General features: G+C 38.7%; 1 protein-coding gene across 4 annotated transcripts in view; it reads right to left on the bottom strand.

Moving 5' to 3' along the window:
* LOC107040402 (serine/threonine-protein kinase grp) overlaps positions 1–21,279 on the bottom strand; it is a 281,876-nt gene that overhangs the window by 37,398 nt on the left and 223,199 nt on the right. For 2 of the 4 annotated variants that reach the window (XM_015260481.1, XM_015260478.1), the window contains one exon: positions 14,252–14,607. In XM_015260481.1, the coding sequence (XP_015115967.1) occupies positions 14,252–14,607 (356 nt within the window). Of the gene's footprint in view, positions 1–2,639; positions 3,130–5,231; positions 5,305–14,251; positions 14,608–21,279 lie in introns of those variants that run through there. The other 2 variants (XM_015260480.2, XM_029126262.1) reach the window with 2 other exon arrangements.

The raw sequence follows: 21,279 nt of genomic DNA on the forward strand, positions 1-21,279 counted from the left end.
TGGTAAAATTGAACTCCTATTACGCAAAATTGAAGAATTGAGTGCATTAAATAAGCACAACAATGTTTTCACAAGTGACCTTAAATCGATATTGAAAAATGAACTCTTATCTATGGACAAAAAAATCAAATCTGACATGGCTGTGATGAAAAGTGAAATTACTGACATGAAGAAACTGATCCTAGAACTAATTAATTCAAATAAAAGTAAAAATGTAAACTGTGATCTCCTCAGTGACACTTCTGATAATAACAATGAAGGTAGTACTAACAATGACTATTTCACAAAATTGGTGGCAAGAAAAAAACAAGAACCAAAAACGAAAAAATCTAAAATTCGCAATAATGAACAAGTGATAGTTATTACTCCAAAAATAGCAGAACAAGCTTCAGGCACTGAAAATCTAATTAAAAACAAAATCGATATAAATCACCTGAATGTCAGTAAGTGTACTATGAAAAAAACATCTAATGGTAAAGTTATCATTGGATGTAATAACAAAGAAGAAAGACAGAAAGTAGCAAAAGAAATAGATTCTAAATTGGGTTCTCAGTGCTCAGTAACAATTCCTAGAAGTTCAAAATTTAGAATAAAAATTATCAACATTGATCTAAGTAATAAGGAGAAATCAGATGAAGACTTAATCGAATTTATTATGAAACAGAACAAAATGAATGCAAATGATAGCACTAATGGGATTAAAATTGTGAACAGATGGACAGTGGATAAATATAATAATTTCACAATTATTGTTGAGGTTAATGATGAAATTCACAAAAAAATTTTGGAAAAGAATTATCTTAATATTGGATGGAATAAGTGTAAAGTTTTCGACTATGTAAAAGTTATTCGCTGTTTTAAATGTTGGGGTTTCTATCATATAGCAAAATACTGTAAGAAAAATGAAGTTTGTGGTAATTGTGCAGAGAGTCACTCTACCTCAAATTGTACAAATGATCAAATGAAATGTGTCTCATGCTTGAAATATAAAGAAGAATTGAAACTGAAAGACGAAGAAGTTAAACACTCAGTAAATGACAGAAATCGTCCTTCATATAGGAATTTTTTAGTAAAGCTGAGACACAAACATACGACATTGGACTAGCTAATTTACGAAAAACAGGGAGGAGAAACAAACTATATGTGATTTATTTAAATGTACGTAGTTTACTCCACAACAAAGATGAAATAGAAGAATTAATTATAAAACCAAAAAATCCGTCCATATTAGTTTTTACTGAAACAAGAGTGACTGATGAAATTGAAGATGAAGAGATTTTAATAAGTGGTTACGATGCCATTAGATGTGATTCTGAAAAACGAATGACAGGGGGTGTCTTAATATATGTGAAAAAAGATGTTATTAAATATAAAAAAATTGTAAATAAGAAAATTATTAATAATTGTTGGATACTTGGCATAAAAATCATGAGTGATAACTTCAATGGCACGCTCATTGGTGTTTATCACTCACCAAGTGCTAGTCATGGGGAATTTATAATTTCATCGAAAATATCTGTGAAAATTTAGTCAACGAAAAGGACTGCATCTGCGTAGGTGATTTTAATATTAATTTCAATGAAGATTCATTTTATGCGAAAAAACTGAAAACTACCTTCGAAGGATTGGCAATGAAACAACTAATTAAGGAACCGACAAGAATTGAGAGAAATAGCGCAACATTAATAGATCTTCTGTTTAGTAACAATTTCATCGATACAAAAGTAGCTCACAGCCCAAAAATCACTGACCATGCATTTATTGGAATTCTACTAGGTGACATTGAAATTAATAGTAGCATGAATAAGTTAAATATAAGGGATTTTAAGAATTTTAATGACATGAGTTTTATAAACCGACTGACAAATAATTTTGACTATATGAACTTAAATGTGAATGTGAATAATAGTATGACCTTAGATGACGAAGCAAATATAGAAGTTGATTCCTTGGTTGAAAGCTTGAATATGGAGGCTCCGATGAAAATGATTATAACAAAAGAGAAACTAATGGAAAAGAAATGGTATGATTTGGATGTGAAAAATCATATTAAAGAGAGGAATCGATTATATAAAATTGCGATAAATAATAAGACAGAGGCCAACTGGCTAAACTATGTACAGAAAAGAAACGTAACTGTGTCAGAAATCCGTAAAGCAAAAACGAAATATTATGAGAACGAAATTGATGATAACAAAAGTGATAGTAAAAAAATGTGGAGAACGTTGAAAAAAGTATTGCATAAAAATTAAAATAGTACTCTACCTAATGAAATAAATTTTGGGGGTAATTCAAATGATTTAAGTAATAGTGATACAGACATTGCGAATAAATTCAATGATTATTTTGTAAACAGTGTCGTTGATATCATCAATAGTATAAAAAAAGTAGAATGGCATTTAGATGATATCTCAAATAAAAATAGTACTGAATACACCAGGAAATCGATTAATAGAAATTTTTAATAAATCTTTGAAACAGGGGTATGTTCCAAGCAGTTGGAAACATTCTGAGATAATACCAATCCAGAAAGTTAACAATACGATAAAAGCTGAAGAATTTCGACCAATCAACATGTTGCCTCAATATGAAAAAGTAATTGAAAAAATAGTTTCTATACAGCTCATAAACCATCCTGAAAAGAATGGAATTTTGACTGAACAACAATTCGGGTTTAGGAAAGATAAATCATGTGAAAAAGCGGTTCAGGATGTAGTTTCTGCATGGAGAAATCATATTGACAAGGGGAACATTATCGGTGCAATATTTATTGACCTCAAAAGAGCATTTGAGACTGTGGATCGTGATATATTGTTGGCAAAAATGAAAAAATATGGTATTGATAGCAAGGTATGGAATTGGTTTCAATCCTTCCTAGATAAACGTACTCAAACTGTAATATATCGCTCGGGAATATCGGAGAAAAAAGAAGTAAAAGCAGGAGTTCCGCAGGGATCGGTATTGGGACCTCTGTTATTTCTGATATATATTAACGACATAGTAAAATGTATTGGAAATGACATCAATATTAGGTTATTCGCCGATGACATGGTATTATTCGTTATAGGAAGTAGCTCCGAAGAAGTTGAACAGGGCTTGAATAGGCAGCTACATACAATTGAAGAATACCTGGAAAGGAACAAATTAAAAATAAATGTCATCAAAACTAAGTTCATGGTTCTGAAAATGAAAAAACAAAAATTAGGAAAAAATGTCATAGTAAAAAGCAGAGACGGGACAGAATTGGAAAGAGTGAGAGAAATTAAGTATCTAGGGGTGATAATTGATTCGAATCTGACGTTCAAGGCCTACGGAGAACATATAGTAAAGAAAGTAGGGAAAAAAGTAGGGGTGTTGTACCGGGTTGGGCGATATGTCAGTATCATGGCCAGGAATTTAATATACAAAAGTATAATAGCTCCCCATTTCGAGTATGCCAGCACAATAATATATACAATGAGCGGAACGAGCATGAAAGCACTTCAAAAAATGCAAAACCGAGCGATGCGGAGTATCCTAGATTGTAATAGGAAAACGAGAGTGTCGGACATGCTGGAGGCGTTAGGTTTTGTGACAATCGAAGAAAGAACCAAATACAATGTATTGAAGTATGTCCGCGAAATGGAAATGAAGTGGGATGAATGAATGCATAGGAGTGGCGAAGATGGCCACGGCAAAAGAACCCGGGCTGATGGAAAATTTGTAATTCCTTTGAAAAGAACAAGTTTCGGTCAGAATGATGTTATGTATAAAAGTCTGAAAATGTACAACAGCTTACCCGAAGCGCCAGAGGGAATGTCGAAGGCTTAGTCGGTAAGAGTGCCCGGCGCGTATCTGGGAGACCCGGGTTCGATTCCCGGCTGGGTGAAGCGGAAATTTTTTCTCTCTAAATTCTAATTCTCTTAGAATTTTTTTTTTTTTTTTTTTTGTTGTATTTTTTCGCTCAGAGCCCCACGAACTCAATCATAATCTTACCATTATTTTCGTCTTTCATTACACCTAATTTCTTTTTATTCTTTAGAGGTATATTATATACATTATTTATTGAATAATCAGAAGTGTCGAATTTATCAATATCATTTTTCATAATTTCATAAATATCCTCTACTCTGAAATGATAAATAAGACTATCCGTATCTGTGTACAATAGTTTTGCCCTATCCTTAAAAGTTTTTTTCACATAATTATAGTGAAAATCATAAATGTATCTTTTAGAAATGTCTAGAATACTGAAACCTATGTATGTATTGGCTTATTAAATTTAATTTTTGTACGACTCATTTGAATTATTACCAAATCCTTATCAAAGATAATACTGCTATGAAAGTTGGGTTTCGATATCCAACTCTCAGCACCCAATCGTCCCTCCCAATTTGAAACTAGTTTTACATCCAGATGTTTTCTAACGTTCTCCATTGTTTTTGCAAAAACCGCACCGTTAGGCGGTGTTTGAGGTGAATTTGAAAGTGAATTTCTGTGGTTCCCGGTAGCTTAGTCGGTAAGAGTGCCCGGCGCGTATCTGGGAGACCCGGGTTCGATTCCCGGCTGGGTGAAGCGGAAATTTTTTCTCTCTAAATTCTAATTCTCTTAGAATTTTTCAATTTTCAAGTTATGCTGGGAATTTTTCCCGTAATTGATATTTAAATCAATATATTTTTTTAACCATAAGCTCTGTGAGAACTTCAAGATTCTATGAATTCTAGTAATTTTCAAGCCCAAACTACAATATTATTTTAAATTCGCATAATGAATGACGTGATTTTTTTTTTTTAAGTTTAAAGTCGTCAATAATTTTGGTAACTTTGATTGACCGTTTGGGGGGATTATATGCTCTGGGCACAATGGTAAATCTTTATGCTCTTCATGCAATTCCCGTGGGTACTCCAGGTCAACCTCCAGGATGTATCCAGTCTCTGAGTCATCTGGAATCTTCAGAACGTTGAGGGATGACTAATCTTCCAGCCAACAGAAGTTCCCATTCGGCAAATGATGATTCATTGCTGCTTCATATAAGTTGTTTACATCCAGATACATCAAATACGATTTTTCATCTTCAGGGTTATATTCATCAGCTCCCATGTAGTGGTTATTTGCCTTTCCATATCGGTTTGAACACTGCGACAGTCCTCCTCGAATGCCTTTCTCAATGAAAACGAGCATCTCAGGGTCTTGGAATAATTCCAATTGAACTCCAGTGATTTTTAACATTGCATCAAACGGCAGCCCTGGTGCAGTATAATAATAATGGGGATCCAAGTTGTATGAGGCAAAATAACTTCATCGAAAATTCTCGAAAATATCGGCCTGCAACAAGACGTCAGTTTTCAGATATAAATCGGCGTGTTCACTGAGTGTCTTGATGTCGAAATTTCTCCATACATCACATGCATGATTGTAATCTCTATCTGATATATTCTCATCATTCAATCGAGAATAAAAGTCTTTTTTCCGAGGTAATTGGCGTTCACTTAATTTCCCCCATGAATCTAAGTATTCATATGGAAAACTCCTTTGTGTGTAAAGAGTTCGAATTGTCGTTTTTGGGGGTAATGGTTGTGATTCTCTTTTTTTCATCCTCTAAATATGACGAAAGTTTATCAATACTGCTTACCATAAGACGAAATAAGTCAATGAATCTCAAGTGGACTCTTGTCGATTTGACCGATTTCGTGAAGGAAACGTATTTCTCTTTATTAATTGGGATTAATGTCACTGCGCCTTGGAATTGTTTCGCAAGAGATTTAATAAAACAATGTGAGTCATAACCTGACAAATTGTGAAAAACTACTGGGATTACACACGATTCCGTATAATTCAGATTACAGCCGGGATGAGCAGCTCCACGATACTTGCCTGTGAAGTGGCAATGATCACGATGCTTCAGTGCTTTTTCGGTGAATGCTCTGTCACAAATATAACAATTTTTAGCTGCATTAAATGCATATAACAATTTTTAGCTGCATTAAATGCTCGCTCCATTTCAAAAGTCAATTTCATCGGCTCATTTCTCTGTAATTCAGCATCAACTTTTATAGCTAAAATACGTAGTCGCTCAATAAACCACTCTACACAGACTTTTCCATGATAAATAGAAAGTTCCGATTTTGAGTTATCATAGCTACATTTCACATAAAATGCAACACTGAATGGTACATGATTTTATTATATTTTGGTATTTACATCATTGTCATCGGACACTTTTTCCAATAAACACTCAGTAGCAGCGTATACAACAAATGGAACAGTCAGTTGATTTTTGAAATTTTGAAATTTTAAATATTTTTCACCACGATGAGAAAAAATCATTCGACACTTATTGATCGATATACAATCTACCCTATGATTAGTGTAAGCCTCTTTCTTGAAAAAGTGACACAAACACCTGTCACATATGAGTGTTTTATGTCCATTTTTTGTATTAATAATCGGCGCGGAAGAATGAAATTGACGAGTTCCTGTAATGGTTAAAGCATTTAAGAATCGAGTTTTCAAAGCATCCTCTACTATTTTATGTTCCTCATTTATACCAAACATACTTTCGATTGACTCTATTGAGTTTTTTGCGAATTCATAAAAGTCTCGTGGAGTCTTAATTTGATTGTCATACGGTCGCTGTAAACTCGCTCGGGCTGCGGCTCTCTTCACCGTTCCACCAATGCCATCACATGGCGCTTTTCCATGGGACGTTGCAAAGATATGCCAGTCAGCACTCATACCGAAGTGTAATTCATGGTAAAAGAAATTGATAAAATTTTTCCTATTTTTATATTGAGAACTGGCACCCCCTGTGGTGTGGTTGGCACCGCAGGTGCCCCGCCTTAGGCACCAGTTGATTATCTATTGACATTTTCCAGAACCATTTATTTGTCAGTAAGTAATATAAAATCCAAAATAACGGCTCTATAATATCCAGAAGTCCATTGTGAATTAACGTTCGAAGAAAGTTACAGGCTCAGACCCTATTGGGTACGAGACGCTCAGCATGTTCTCCCAACTTGGAATGCATCCGGAGAGACCTGCGACTTGCGGAGCTCCATAAAAAACTCAATATCTCGGGAACTAGTCAAGATTAGTCAATGCCATTCATACCAACAATCTTTCGATATCTACGCAATAACATATATTTTGTCGAAATTTTCGCAATATGCCCTCATACTTTGTGTTGTAATTGATGATAATTGGAATAAGGCGAGGTGGCTGAAGAAAAATGAGAACGACACAAAATAATCGTAAACAGCACGTCTGCTCTCTTCAATATATTTTGATCGACTAAATACATTTAATCTCTCGAGGTAAGGTGTCAGCGACACACACACTACGATAGCCATCATCCGTGTATTCGTACTGTTGTCACCGTTGATTCCAACACTTCCTCTCAACGGTGTTCAACGCTGTCCTCAGTCCAGTCCTTTAAACACATGATCTTCGACAATACTTTCAATCGTTGTGGTCCTAACGGCTTTGTCAAAACATCTGCCACATTATTTTCCGTAGGACAATACTGGACGTCCACAACTCCTCCTCTCTGAAGATTCCTTGCATAAAAATGTTGAGTGTCGATGTGTTTCGTCCTGTTGCTCAGTCCATCGGCCTGGAGACTGTTTATGCAGCTCTGATTGTCTTCCATTATTACCACTGGATCCCCAGGACTTTGATTGCAGAAATCCAGTATTTTCAGGATCCAAACAACCTCTCTACATGCTTCTGATAAAGCAACAATTTCGGCTTCTGTGGAAGAAGCAGATACATAAGTTTGTTTTCTACTTGCCCAATTGATTGTCCCTCCGTTTAGCATAAATACGAAACCGCTCTTGGACTTCCTGCTGTCCCTTGCCTCTGCCCAATTGACGTCTGCATACCCCATGAGTTCCAATTCTCTTCCCCTGATGTTGCTCATCCGCATAGTTCATAGTTCATCGTGATCTTCAGATACTTGCAAACACGTTGGAGCTCGGTCCAGTCCACTTCCGTTGTGCTCTTAATGTGTTGACTCAGAATGGAGACCGATGCTGCGATGTCTGGTCTCAAATTTACTGCAATGTACAATAATGATTCAATTAATTTTTGATAATGGTCATTCACAATTGTTGGAGATAAAACTCGATTTTTCTCATATCTAGTGTCCATCGGGTATGATGATCCTTTTGAGTTATCCAATCTTGCCTTTCGTAAGACTTGCTGAATGTACTCGGATTGATTGACGAAGAAATCTCCATTATTGTCTCTGCGTACTCAGACTCCAAGATGACAAGTTAGAACTCCCAGGTCGACAATACTGAATTCCTCATTCAACAGATTTTTCAGCTCCTCAATCCTGCCTTTTGATTTACTGATGATTATAAAATCGTCTACGTGTACAGCGAAATAGATTTCCTCCTTCTCATCAGTGGATTTGTACAGACATCTATCGGTATCACACTGCGCATACCCATATTTTCCAACGTCTCGTTCAAACGATCGTTCCAGGATTTCGCCGCTTGCTTGAGTCCATAAATACTCTTGTTGAGACGACATCTCCAGTCATCCTTCCCCTCGACGAAATAACCTGGAGGCTGCTTCATGTAGATCGTTTCCTTCAATTTTCCATTAAGGAAAGCTGTTTTTGCATCAAAATGCCTGATGATGTAGTTCCCTTTTGATGCTATCGACAATAAAATCCTGATTGTCGCAGTCTTTACCACAGGAGCGAAGACTTCATCGTAGTCTCGTCCAAACTTCTGTGAGAAACCCTGCGCAACTAGTCTTGTTTTCTACTTCACTGCCTGCTTTGATGAATTCCTCTTTATTTTGTATATCCACGGACATCCAATGGCCTTGTTCTTTCGTGGAATTGGCTCCAGATCCCATGTTTCGTTTTGGGTTAACGAGTTCATTTCCTCATCCATTGCCTCTTTCCATTTGTCTGCATCTGGTCCTTCCATGGCCTGTTTAAAAATGGTTGATTCTTCTCCCTGATTGTCGATGGTTTCTGATTCCTCCTCATCTTGAATGATTTCTTCTTCTTCCTGATTTTCAGTAATTTCCGCTTCCTCTTGATTTCCAGTTTGCGTTTCACCGAGGCCACCATCTGTTTGCCCTTAATCCATCTATTAGTGGTGCCTCGTCATTACTGGATCCATTTTCCCTGATGATTTCTAGAGTATCAATTGCTGATGCCTTTGGTTTTCCTATTTTCTCCTGGTCCAATTCGTCTCCGCAGTCGCCACTTATAAATACCATTTGTGTCTTCTTCTCCTCAACTGTTGGCTCGTGATTATCCAACTCAATAAACTCTGTGTCTCGACTGATGATCACTTTTCCTGTGGCTCTGTTCAGAAGTCTGTATGCTTTTGTCCCTTGAGCATATCCTACCATAGTGCACTCCATTGCCTTTGTATCCAGCTTAGTTCTCCTCTGTTTTGGTACATGTGCATAAGCCTTGCAGCCAAATACCTTTAAATGCCCCACATCAGGCTTTGTCCCATACCATAATTCATGCGGAGTCTTCTGTCTCGATCTTGTTGGAGTTCTGTTCTAAAGATAAGCGGCTGTCACCACTGCTTCCTCCCAATAACAATTGGGTAGACCCGCATCAATCAGCATCGCCCTTGCTGCCTCAATCAAGGTGCGATTCTTGCGCTCCGCCACTCCATTCTGTTCCGGAGTGTACGGTGCCGTCGTCTGATGCGCTATCCCTTGGCTCTTAAAATAATTGTCCAGCTCGTTAGACATAAAGTCGCCTCCACGATCTGACCTAAAACTCTTCGGTGTTTTATTAAATTGAGTTTTCACATCCTCAACAAAATCTTTAATTATTTGAGCCGCCTATGACTTCTTTTTCAATAAGTATACAAATGTAAATCTGCTGTAATCGTCTATCAACGTCATCATGTATCTCCTACCGCGTGGAGTCTCTGTGTTCATCGGGTCACACAAATCCGTGTGTATAACATTCATTGGCTGCCCTGTTGTTGTTGACGATACTTTTGGGAATGACTTACGTGACAGCTTCCCCTGAATACAGCTCTCGCAGAGCCTTTTTTTTTTTTTTTTTACGGCCTCGGAGTCCCTTTTTCGGGTCCCATTCGGCACTCTATCCAACCCTATGCATGCGGCTGTGGATTCTACACTGTACCATATTCGCACTTCTATAGAACATAGAAGTAGCATGGGGAAACCACAGAAAACCCATGCCGGTACAGGCGGTTCCTCTATTAGCAACCTCCCGCTCGCCGGAGCCTTCCGTTGAAAAATTCGGTTCCACGGGGAATCGAACTCACAACCTTTCGCACACTCGACTTGCGTCTAATCCACTCGGCCACCGACGTCGGTTCGCAGAGCCTCTTAACGCTGCACTCTGTTATCTTTATCCCCGTTGCTGAACCGCTGCTCGCCAACGCTTTAATTGCCACTGGATTCCGATGCCCGAAACGTTTATGCCAAATGTGTATACAATTTCCCGAATGTCCGACGCGGGCACTGTAAGCACGATCTGCCTGTCTTAGTTCGTACATTTGCCCTCTCAAGTCACCTATTACACATTCACTCTTTCCTTTATACACAGTCAACTGTCCTTCACTAACTGTCACTTGAAATCCCTTTTGATCTGGAATTCTCGCCGATATTAAACCACTGTCAAAGGACGGGACGTACGATACATTATTCAGTTCAATCATTTTCTTTTCACCGTTACTAAGCTGGCATTCGATAACACCTGAGCCGGTGCCCAGCACCTCAGACACACGTTGATTTGCTACACGCACTGTTGAACGATAACTTGTGTCCATCTTTGTGAAGAAATTCACATCATTCGTCATGTGCTTAGTGGCACCGGAATCGAAATACCAGGTAGAAGACTTTGTTTTGTTTGTCACCATGAAAGCATAGTCTATCCCACTCGTGTCCTCACTGTCGTTATTATCTTTATGATCAGCTTAGGCTGTGGATGCCTTTTGAATCCCGCCTTTCTTGTTTTGCTTTTGTTTCCAGAATAGATATTTTCCACAAGTTGCCTTCCTGTGACCCTTTTTGTGACAAAAGAAACAACTCAATTTCTCTTGATACGAATTATTTGTCTTTAATGCTACCTCTGAAAATCCCGTACTCGATGAATTATTCCTCCTTTTCCATTCTGCAATAATTTTTCCTTCAACTAAACTCTGAGTAAGATCTATCTCATGTCTAGCCACTAATGCCATCACGAGGGTGCCGTATGAGTTAGGAAGCCTGCTGAGCATTATCGCCACAATATCATCATCCTCAAACTTTTTCCCTAGTGCAGTTACTTGATTCACTAGATTAAATAGGGTCGACAAATGCTCCTCGGCGTTTCCTTCCTCACTCATCCTTAAATCTCAGATCTGCCTTAAAACTGCAACTTTATTTGACAAGGTGGTCTTCTCGTTATGTTCCTTGAGACTATTCCACATTTCCTTCGCCGTTTTCTTATCGGCAATGTGATGCCTTTGGCCCTCCTCAACCAGTTGCTTGATGGTTCCGCATGCCTTTAGATTCCTTTTATTCCATTCCGCCAACAACGCTGGATCCGTGGGTGCATCTCCTGGATCCACTGTCTCCCACGTATTTTCCCTCATCAACAGCGCCTCGACTTGGAATTTCCATACCGGATAGTTTGTGTAATTTAATTTTTCGACTCCGAAAGTGTAACTCGCGCTCCCTTCAGCCATCTTGAACTCTCGAACCGACTTTTATCACACTCAACTTTATATCTTTACCCTTTCGACAAATTCAACTTTTATGGAAAGAACTCTAGCCCCTCCGAAAGACTTATTCCATTTGAACTTGATTGCCTTTGGGTTAATGGCCCATAACCTGTGGTAATTGATGATAACTGGAATAAGGCGAGGTGCCTAAAGTAAAATGAGAACGACACAAAATAAACGTAAATAGCACGTCTGCTCTCTTCAATATATTTTGATCGACTAAATACATTTAATCTCTCGAGGTAAGGTGTCAGCGACACACACACTACGATAGGCATCATCCGTGTATTCGTACGGTTGTCCCCGTTGGTTTCAACACTTTGTTATTAACTTTTTAATTTGTTTATTGATCAACTCATTGCAAATTGAACTTTTTTGCGTCCATTTTCCCCCCCGGAAACTTACACTTGTTTAGAATAAGAAAGGTCTCCTTAACTAAGTCGATAAAATTGATATTTATCGAGTTGCATATATTTTTTTAATTACTCACCTGGCCCACCCTGAAAATTTTGATGTCGTATAACTTCAAAAAAAAAATTTTTTTTTTCATGATCGTCTAAGGCATGCTAGGAAACAATCGGAAACATTCAATTTTTTTCGAAATTCGAAAAAAAAAATCTCCTGATACGATCGAAGTAGCATGGAACGCCCCAGTGGTTACTCCCTAACATTTCAGCCTCTGGGACCAGAATTCAAGGAATTAAATGTTCGGGAAGCCCTTACTCTTCCGTTGGAGGCAGAGCTAGGAAAGAGATGAACACAGGGAAAGAATCCGTTTGTTTCACTCTCACATGCCGAGAGTAATTTTACTGCGCAGTCCCGTCGCGCAGAGGGACACACCAATTTACCCCAACACATTTACGTTGTCGATGTTGGCGGAAGTCAAATTCTCCAACTGAAAGGTTAGGGAACCGAAATGTTAGGAAGTAACCACTATAATGCCTAATGGTGGTTAGGCGGTGTTGGGAGGCGAATTTGGAGAAGAAATTTTCGTAGTTTCCTGCGGCTTAGGTGAGAGAGTGCCCGACTCATATCTGAGATATTCGATTTCGAATCCCGACTGGGCAGTGCGAGATTGTTTCTCTTTAAATTCTAATTCTCTTGGAATTTTTCTTTTTGGATGTTTGGGTGGTTTGCGCTTTTTAAATTTTTCGTCGTCAGGGCTGGTTATATTCAACCTTTATGACGTTTCATCTGATACATTTCTAAACCTTGAGATGATTGACCTTGAAAACGTATGATTCGTGAAACGAATGACCCTGCAAACATTGCCATTCGTGAAAAACTCAGATCCTTAAAACGTTTGACCTTCTAAAATTGAGAATTAAATTTCGGGTTTATCCAGTGGGATAGACATATCTACACGACTCCTTTTGTAAGGAATGTTTCCATGTAAAAATCAATTTGTCATTTTATGCGAAAAACGTTTTTTACATCAACTGCTCCATTTCAAAAAATATTGAATGGATAAATCTACAAGTCAATACAGGAGTGCAGCTGGATGATACTAACTAGTTCTCAACATTTTGAAATTTGACCACATCCTTCACTCATACAATGCAACGTCAAAGCAAATTTCAGACGAAAAAAATGGAAAACCGCCAATATCTTGTAAACTTTGTAGGGACGGGTATATATTTTGAAGGAACTAGATAAGAGAAATCAAGACGAATATTTAGAAAAAAAAATTGAAATCAGATGAACAATTTTTGAGATATTGAACAATAGTTTTATACAAAACATTGAATCTGTTTAAAATTACTCATTCGATTTTGCCCATCTGAAATCCCAGCCTGTAATATGGTAAGGGCTAGAATGCTACAAAATGTTAACTTCCTATTTCAATTCTTTCAAGCGTTATCGTCTTCACATGAATTTTATCACAAAAAGGAAAAATATCAATTATTGGCGGACTCGCAATAGTTAGCTGGGTATATTATGGTCCGATTTGATATAAATTATCATAAGGAATATTTTGACGCCAAAAAAACTTAATTTGATGCAGTAGTTTTTGAGATATTGAGAAAAGAAACTGTACCTGAAAAACTACTGGACCGACTGAGCTGAAATTTCGCCCAGATGTGCTCCCAAACAATATCAATGAGCCAAAATTTCAGATTTTTATCTACCCGGTGGCTTGGCGTATTGGGTAAGTTCGTTGCCTCACATGCGAAAGGTTTCGAGTTCAAATCCCGGCCAGGTAGAATGGTGCGATCTAACCATTTAAAGTCTTGATCATCATCGCAGTATACCCTAACCGGGTCGAACCAATGTAAAATAATGATAAAAAAAAAAAGATTTTTATCTACCACTCAAGTCCTTTTTTTGAAAATTTATGTAAAAATTCTCAGAATTTTGCACGTACATACGGACGTACACACAGACATCTTCTAAAAACATCATACCTCGACGTTTCAGGACATTCTAAATCATTTCCAAGCAAAATTAGAGAATCGAAAAATCGATTGATTATAAAGCTTCCATGCGAAAGGCAAAATCAATGAAAGAAGAAATAATGAATAAGAAATAAGAAGAGATAAGATACTTACAATTCCAACATCATTAACTCGGCACGTGTAATTCTGCTCTTTTAGCGTTTTTACAAGTGTTCGGACAGTTTCTTCACAGTCCGTTTTGACGAAAAACCTCGTCATTCTCTTTACAAGCCTCTGGAAGGTGTTTTGACTTGTTTGAGTATTCTGCACAGGCTGCGTTGACAGGAAGAGATCCTCCAGTGCAGCTGGTTGTGAGAATGAAAACCCCGGACGTTCGTCGAGGTTTATCTGGAAAACCTGATTCTCTGTATCTGGGAATTCAGGTTGGGACAGACCAAGTCTTGTGATAGCTTCTTCGTCGTAACGCAGGCATTTTAACCGACCTCCATCTATGCAGTCTTCAGAGTTATCTGGAACAACGTTATATTAATTTTAACTTCTCGAGTACGATATACAGGGTGACAAATGGGAATCGGTGAAAAGTTTTCCTCTATATTTCCTTCTCCCCTTTGTCACCAGGGATCGGGCTGTTGTAGGTTAAAACTTGGAGCCTGGCAAATTCTGTTGGAACACTCTGGGGTCTAGTTCATATTCTCCAAAATGAGTGAGCTTACTGTCGAAGAAAAAGTGTATCTCATTGAGTGCTATTATTCCCGAGGAAAAAATTACACAATTGTATATAGAGGCTTTCATAGTAAGTTTGGTAGTCACAGAATTGGGAGTGAAACCACTCTCAAACGGTAGGAATTTTTTAGTTCTGTACGATTTTTTTTTTAGTTTTGTTCCCAATTCATTTTTTGAGTCAATGTGTTCTTTTTAACTTCCCGACCCGAAGGGAGGAAGTTATTGTAATGACCCCGAAAATCGAATGCGGAAATTTAAGCATTTCTCCACCTTTGGAACCACTTCTGACCCTTTTCAGGTACCTGTCTGTATGTGTGGATGTGTGTATGTGTGTGCGTACGTCTGTGACAAAAATTTTGTGCCACGATTCCTCCTGAACAAACGATGCGATTTGACTTTTTTTTTTTAATCGCTGTATTTTCATGTGACTTGAACCTGATTAGATTATGGAGACGATCGTCTCAGCGTTTCTCCAGTTTTTTCCAAAAAACATTTGGAAAAAAGTCGAAAATTAGCGTTTTTTTGTAAACGAGACCATTTCTCCGTGCATAACGATGCGATTTCAAGTTTTTTTTGTTAGAAACGATGAATCTTGATATAACGCACAAATCATGGAATACTGGAAGACATTTAATCAGCAGTTCACTAGCTTTTTTCGAAATCGATATACATTCAAGAAACAATTTTACTTTTCTGATAAATTACATCTTTTCTCGATGCGGAATACGGCGATGTGTGTGCATGGGAGAGAGAGAGAGAGAGAGAGAGAGAGAGAGAGAGAGAGAGAGAGAGAGCACGCGCACGGATTTTCTTGTCTTCTATGGGTATTTCCTCGGAGAAATGTGAGAAAAAGATTGAATAAATACATAATAAAAAAATTAATGAAAGAAAAAACAAATGGTCGGGAAGTTATTAGTGCGACCCGTAATGGGTCATATCCAATTCCACCAACCCCTACCGGTCATACCCTAAAGAGGGAGCACGCGAAGCGCGCGACTGGGCCTGATTTTTTGTAGGGTAATTGATAATTTTGTTAACTATGGTACCCTATAGGATCGTCGCCATGATCTTCCGGGTCCATCTTATACAGTAACGACGGAAGAAGTAGTAAACAAGGTGGAAAAACATTTTAAAAATCATCCAACTGATTCAATATGCAAGGCGGCTGCGAAGTTAGAATTACACCGAGAGAACCTACGTTTGATAATTCAACATTTCCTCAAACTTCATCCTTATAAAATCACTTCCCACCAATTGCTTACGCAAGCTGCTGTAGGGAAACGACTTGAATTCAGCAAACCTTTGACGCAAATGCTTGAAAATGCAAAAATCGAAGCTAATCGAATTATTTTCACAGATGAAGCTCATTTCTACCTTAACCCCTCACGTACGGGGCCTTTCTGATACCAAGTCTACCACACGCTCAATACTCTTCGCATCCCATATTTTTTTATGAATGAAAAATTATAAATAAAATATATAATTGAAGCTACAGTATTCACCTTCCCAATGGTATTAGTCCCATTGTATTATCTGCCAGTTTTCGAAATATTCAATTTTGAAAAGAGCCGTGCGTCTCCGCATGGGTCGGTATGACATTCCGAGCCCGTACGTAAGGGGTTAATGGCTACGTGAATAAACAAAATTATCGATTTTGGGGGACTGAAAATCCACATTCATCAGTAGCAAAACCGGTCCACCCTACTAAAGTTACAGTTTGGGAAGCTCTGTCAATCAAACAAATACATGCGGAAATCTTGGAAGGGACCATTACAGGGGAGAGTTACCGAGAGATGTTGGAAATCAAATTTTTCCCATTCGCTAAGAAAAAAGGATTGGTGAAAGACTTCTATTTTATGGAAGATGGTGCAACACCTCATCGAACTAATCATATGTTTGCTGCATTGCACAAAGTATACGGTGATTGCGTCATCGGCTTAGGGTATTGTCGCTTCGCCCGAGCAGGGATTGAATGGCCACCATACTCACCGGATTTGAACCCGTGTGATTTCTTCTTGTGGGGTTATCTGAAAGACTTCTGTCACGCAGACAATCCTCAGAGAAAAGAGGCTCTGATGAGCGCTATCCAGAAGAGTGTTTCCAATATTTCTCAAGCTAAAATTGAAGAAGTCTTCCATAGTTTTCAGAAACGCCTTGACTATTGCGCAAATTCTGATGGAGGACACTTCGAGAGTATTTACCATTAATCATATGCCCTCCAATGTGGTTGATCAATTCTTTCACCGTGTGAATTTTTATTTCAAAAAAATGAAATGCAACTCTAACTAATTGCAAATAAATTTGCAAAGTCTATTGTGTCTACAAACATGATGGTCCTTCCTTTCCTATATTAATCACCAAACCATGATAGTTTAAATTTTACCTACTCCCATTTGTCACCCTGTAGAAAAAGTAATTTTTCACACCCCTGCACGGAAATTTCATACTTTCCTCCCTGGTGAGTGGGAGGAAAGTGAGCACTTTCCGCCCTAGGGTAAAAAGTTACTCCCAAAGGCTTGACTTTCCGCCCTTGATGCACAATATACTATTGTAAACCTTGTGTTATTAATTTATGAAAACCCTCGACATTTTTTTAGCTAAATGAAAGTTTCCAGAAAAATATATTCGTTTTCAAGTCAGTTTGAAAAATATGGTGGGTCTGGAATTTTATCCTGCACTATTGAATAAGCGAAAAAAACTCATCGAACTCGAAATAAGAGAGAGAAAACGTATTGTTCACTCCTTGTGTCATTCAAGGTTACAATCCTTTGTTATCCCTTTACAAAAAATTTTCGCAATGTCTCTTCGACGCCTTAAGGACGGTGGCTCTAATGTCCTGGAGAGCGACATCCGAACCCTCGTCGACACCGCATCTCATTTTCAACCCACTACTCATTTTCCATCCGCCATTCACCTGTCACCAATCACCTACTTTCCACCCGCCACACACTTTCCACCCACCAACCCTTTTCTACCCACCACCCACTTTTCACCCACCACCTACTTCTGGTGACCCTTGGACCCCAACTTTGAGATCCTGCACCCCAGGGGGCACCCAGCGCGCCCACGTCCTCTTCAAAAGATATGCTGCCGAGGGGGGAAGGAGGGATGTGCACGTACAGTTCCTGGAAAAAGGGGGGAGGGAGCGTGGAAACTTTCCCAATAATGGCGACTTACTACTTCCGGGAATTCTGATTTTCAAAAAATACAGAATATTTGAAAATTTTCAAATAAATCAAAATAACGATTATTGCTATCGCGTTCAAAAAATTGAAAAATTAATAAATGAATTAAATTTTGAATAATGGCGGTTAATAAGGCTCAACAATACCGACATTTGAGGGAAAAAAAAAGATTTAATTCCATCGATCCACTGGCGAACAATCGATAAAAAATTTATTTACATACATACGCACCTAAACACATACGCCAAGACTTCTGGAGTCTCAGCCAACTTATCACGCCTAATACCCAACATAGCGAAAGCAGAGAAGATGAGCATTACTGTCGCCGGTGGTCGCGTCGGTGCTCACTAATGTATTGCTATCTGCATTGATGCGCTGCAATTGCAGTTATCACAGCCAAAGGTTACACTAGTCTACCGACTGAGTGCTCTGTGAGTTGCGAGCGCATACCGTACGGTGTCCGAGGACTCAGCTTGCGTCATCGGCGGAATGCTATCTATGGAGGTATTGGCCGAAGAACAAGTCTCTGTAAAAGCAGAAAGAAAGCGGAAACACTGATCGCAGCGAAATTCAGCGCAGAAGAGAGGCGTAATAGTTTGCAGCGATGACAGTAGAAGTGGGACACCTCGCCTAATAGGAGATGGAGTCATCGTTTGATCCACAGGTGGATGTCTGGTTCAACCGCCATCGTGGAGAAGTCACCTACTACTTAACAGAGATGCTTTCGGGACACAGGTGCTTCCGGACGTGTTTATAAATACAAATATGAGGATTCCCTGAAGTGCCCAACCTGCATGGAAGTGGACAAGGATGCGAAGCAGGTACTTTTTATATAGCCCCGCCTCAGCGAGATCCGCCGTACTTGAGAGTCCGTCTTGGGAAGGAATGTATTTCCTGGAAACCTGGCGAAAGTTATGCTGTCGACGGTGGCAGCCTGGGACGCAACGAACAACTTCTCGGCAAACGTCATGGGGAAGCTCAGAGAAGAGGAACGCGAGCACAAAGTACAAGGATAAACGAGGAATCTATTGGAACCTCCTGCCCATACCCAACATCTTAACAGAACTGGAAGACGTACATTAGACGGAAATAACAAGGAAGAGCAAGCAGCTGAGACCTCCCTCGCGAAGTAATACTTAACGGTGGTGCCGCGAGGGGATGAAAGGTCAGTCGAAATAAGCCTGATTGGTTTACTCGATATTGGTCATAGAACCGAGTCGAAGGAGGAATTCGTAAATACGTTCTCTCAACTGACTATAATATATATTGTGACGTAATTTCCTGAGGTTCACGGAATCCTCGATCCACTACGTAGCCCTTCGACGCACGACAACCCTGAAACAACAAATAAGTCGAGCGCCAGGTCGTTATTACCAGAACGACCACTGGAACGAAACGAACAACCAAAGTCAAAATTTCCAGAATAATCCCAAGCATCCAAACGGTCTCCCGCTAACTCAGACCGAAGAACGGCGTGAAGGTCACTGGTGAAGCTTAGATTAAAGTGTGACTAGGTATTGACCAAATAAATGAATTTAACTCAAATTTGGGGGGGGGGGAATCACAATATTTAATCAAGCTTAGATGAGAGGATACAATAAAAAAAAAACAAATTAATTTCTTGAAAACCCCCTTTGGTTATTTCGATCGATCAACGATCATGAGGCTTCGATAGTTACTGAATCTACAATTGTCAAAAGAATAAAGGATTCTGATAGAAAAATAATAAAGTGAAATCTCCTAGAATTCTTTAATGCCTAAAGAAGGTTAGGCGGTGTTTGAGGTGAATTTGAGAGTGAATTTCTGTGGTTCCCGGTAGCTTAGTCGGGAGCCCGGCGTGTATCAGGGAGACCCGGGTTCGATTCCCGGCTGGGTGAAGCGGAAATTTTTTCTCTCTAAATTCGAATTCTCTTAGAATTTTTTTTTTTAGAACGTCCTCTGACATCCTTCCAAATCATTCTCCAGACCATTCTGTCCCCAAAAGACGATCCAACTCAACCTCCTTCTGATTTTGGCGAAATCCTCCACTCCCCCTTCCGTATTGAACCAGTCGGACTCCTACGTCACGTTTTCCCTAGAGTTACCCGAGAGCCGGCGACCTCTGGCAATCCGAAGACCCATGAGGCTCGCATCACGAACTCGAAGTGTCCCGAAGTCTCTCGACGATTCCCGGAGATGTGGCCACCTCAGTCCCACGATGTCGGCGCCAGATTCGATTCAAACAATACAGGAGGAAATACAAAAAATAATTAACAAAATGTACTAAACCTCTCGTAACTCTCGCTGACGGTTGGTGACTTCCCGTCTGGTAATTTTAAATTAGGAACCAACACGCGAAACGGTCGAATAAAGAACTACTATTTGTGACGGAAAATAACACGTCACAATATATTGTGAAGTATTTTCCCTTTTCCTCTCTCTCAACCATCTTCATGTACGATCGTCTTTTTCTTTCCCGTTATTCTTTTATCATATTTTCTAGTGCGGGAACGCGTCAATCCTTTTTGTATTTATTTTTATTATTTATTTCGCCCCAAAATTCGTTTAAGGGGAGACAGCGGTGAAATTTGAAAGTCTCGGCTCGGCCTTAAGAGCCATTGGATGACTTTTGATATATAAAGGGATATATAAAGAAGTGAGAAAAATTTCTGATCCGAACCGTTTTGCCCCGTATATCCACCAAAAACGTCATTTTTCACGTTTTTAACTTAAAAATGCTCCTTAGACGAGTTTTCATCCGATTAAAACTTTTTTTTTTAATGTTCGTTATACTCCAACGAACAAATCCAAGTATTCGTTGTTTTCCCCCCATTTTTTAAAATAATATTTCGATTACATATGATTGCAACATGGAATAACGAAAAACAACTAATTTTAGCAATTGCTAAAAAGAGAAAAAAAAATAGAAACTAAAAAAATCATTTTCTCATGATCTAATAAATATAAAGCAAAACGGATACTTGGATTTGTTCGTTGGAGTATAGCGAACATTTCAACAACAAAAAAGTTGGAATGGGATGAAAACTGTGGTACAAGGGGCATTATTAAGCTAAAAACGTGAAACAACGTTTTTGGTGGATATAGGGGCAAAACGGTTCGGGTCCGAAATCACTTTTTTATACATCCGTTCATATATCAAAAGTCGTCCAATGGCCCTTAAGGCCGAGCCGGGACTTTCAAATTTCACCGCGGTCTCCCCTTAATAACCATTTATTGTTATCAAATATCTTGTATTTTAAAATACATATATATATATATATATATATATATATA

Source organism: Diachasma alloeum, unplaced genomic scaffold (genome assembly GCF_001412515.2).
Source record: "Diachasma alloeum isolate Michigan unplaced genomic scaffold, Dall2.0 Dall_scaffold_00332, whole genome shotgun sequence".
In the NCBI taxonomy this organism is placed as follows: domain Eukaryota; kingdom Metazoa; phylum Arthropoda; class Insecta; order Hymenoptera; family Braconidae; genus Diachasma; species Diachasma alloeum.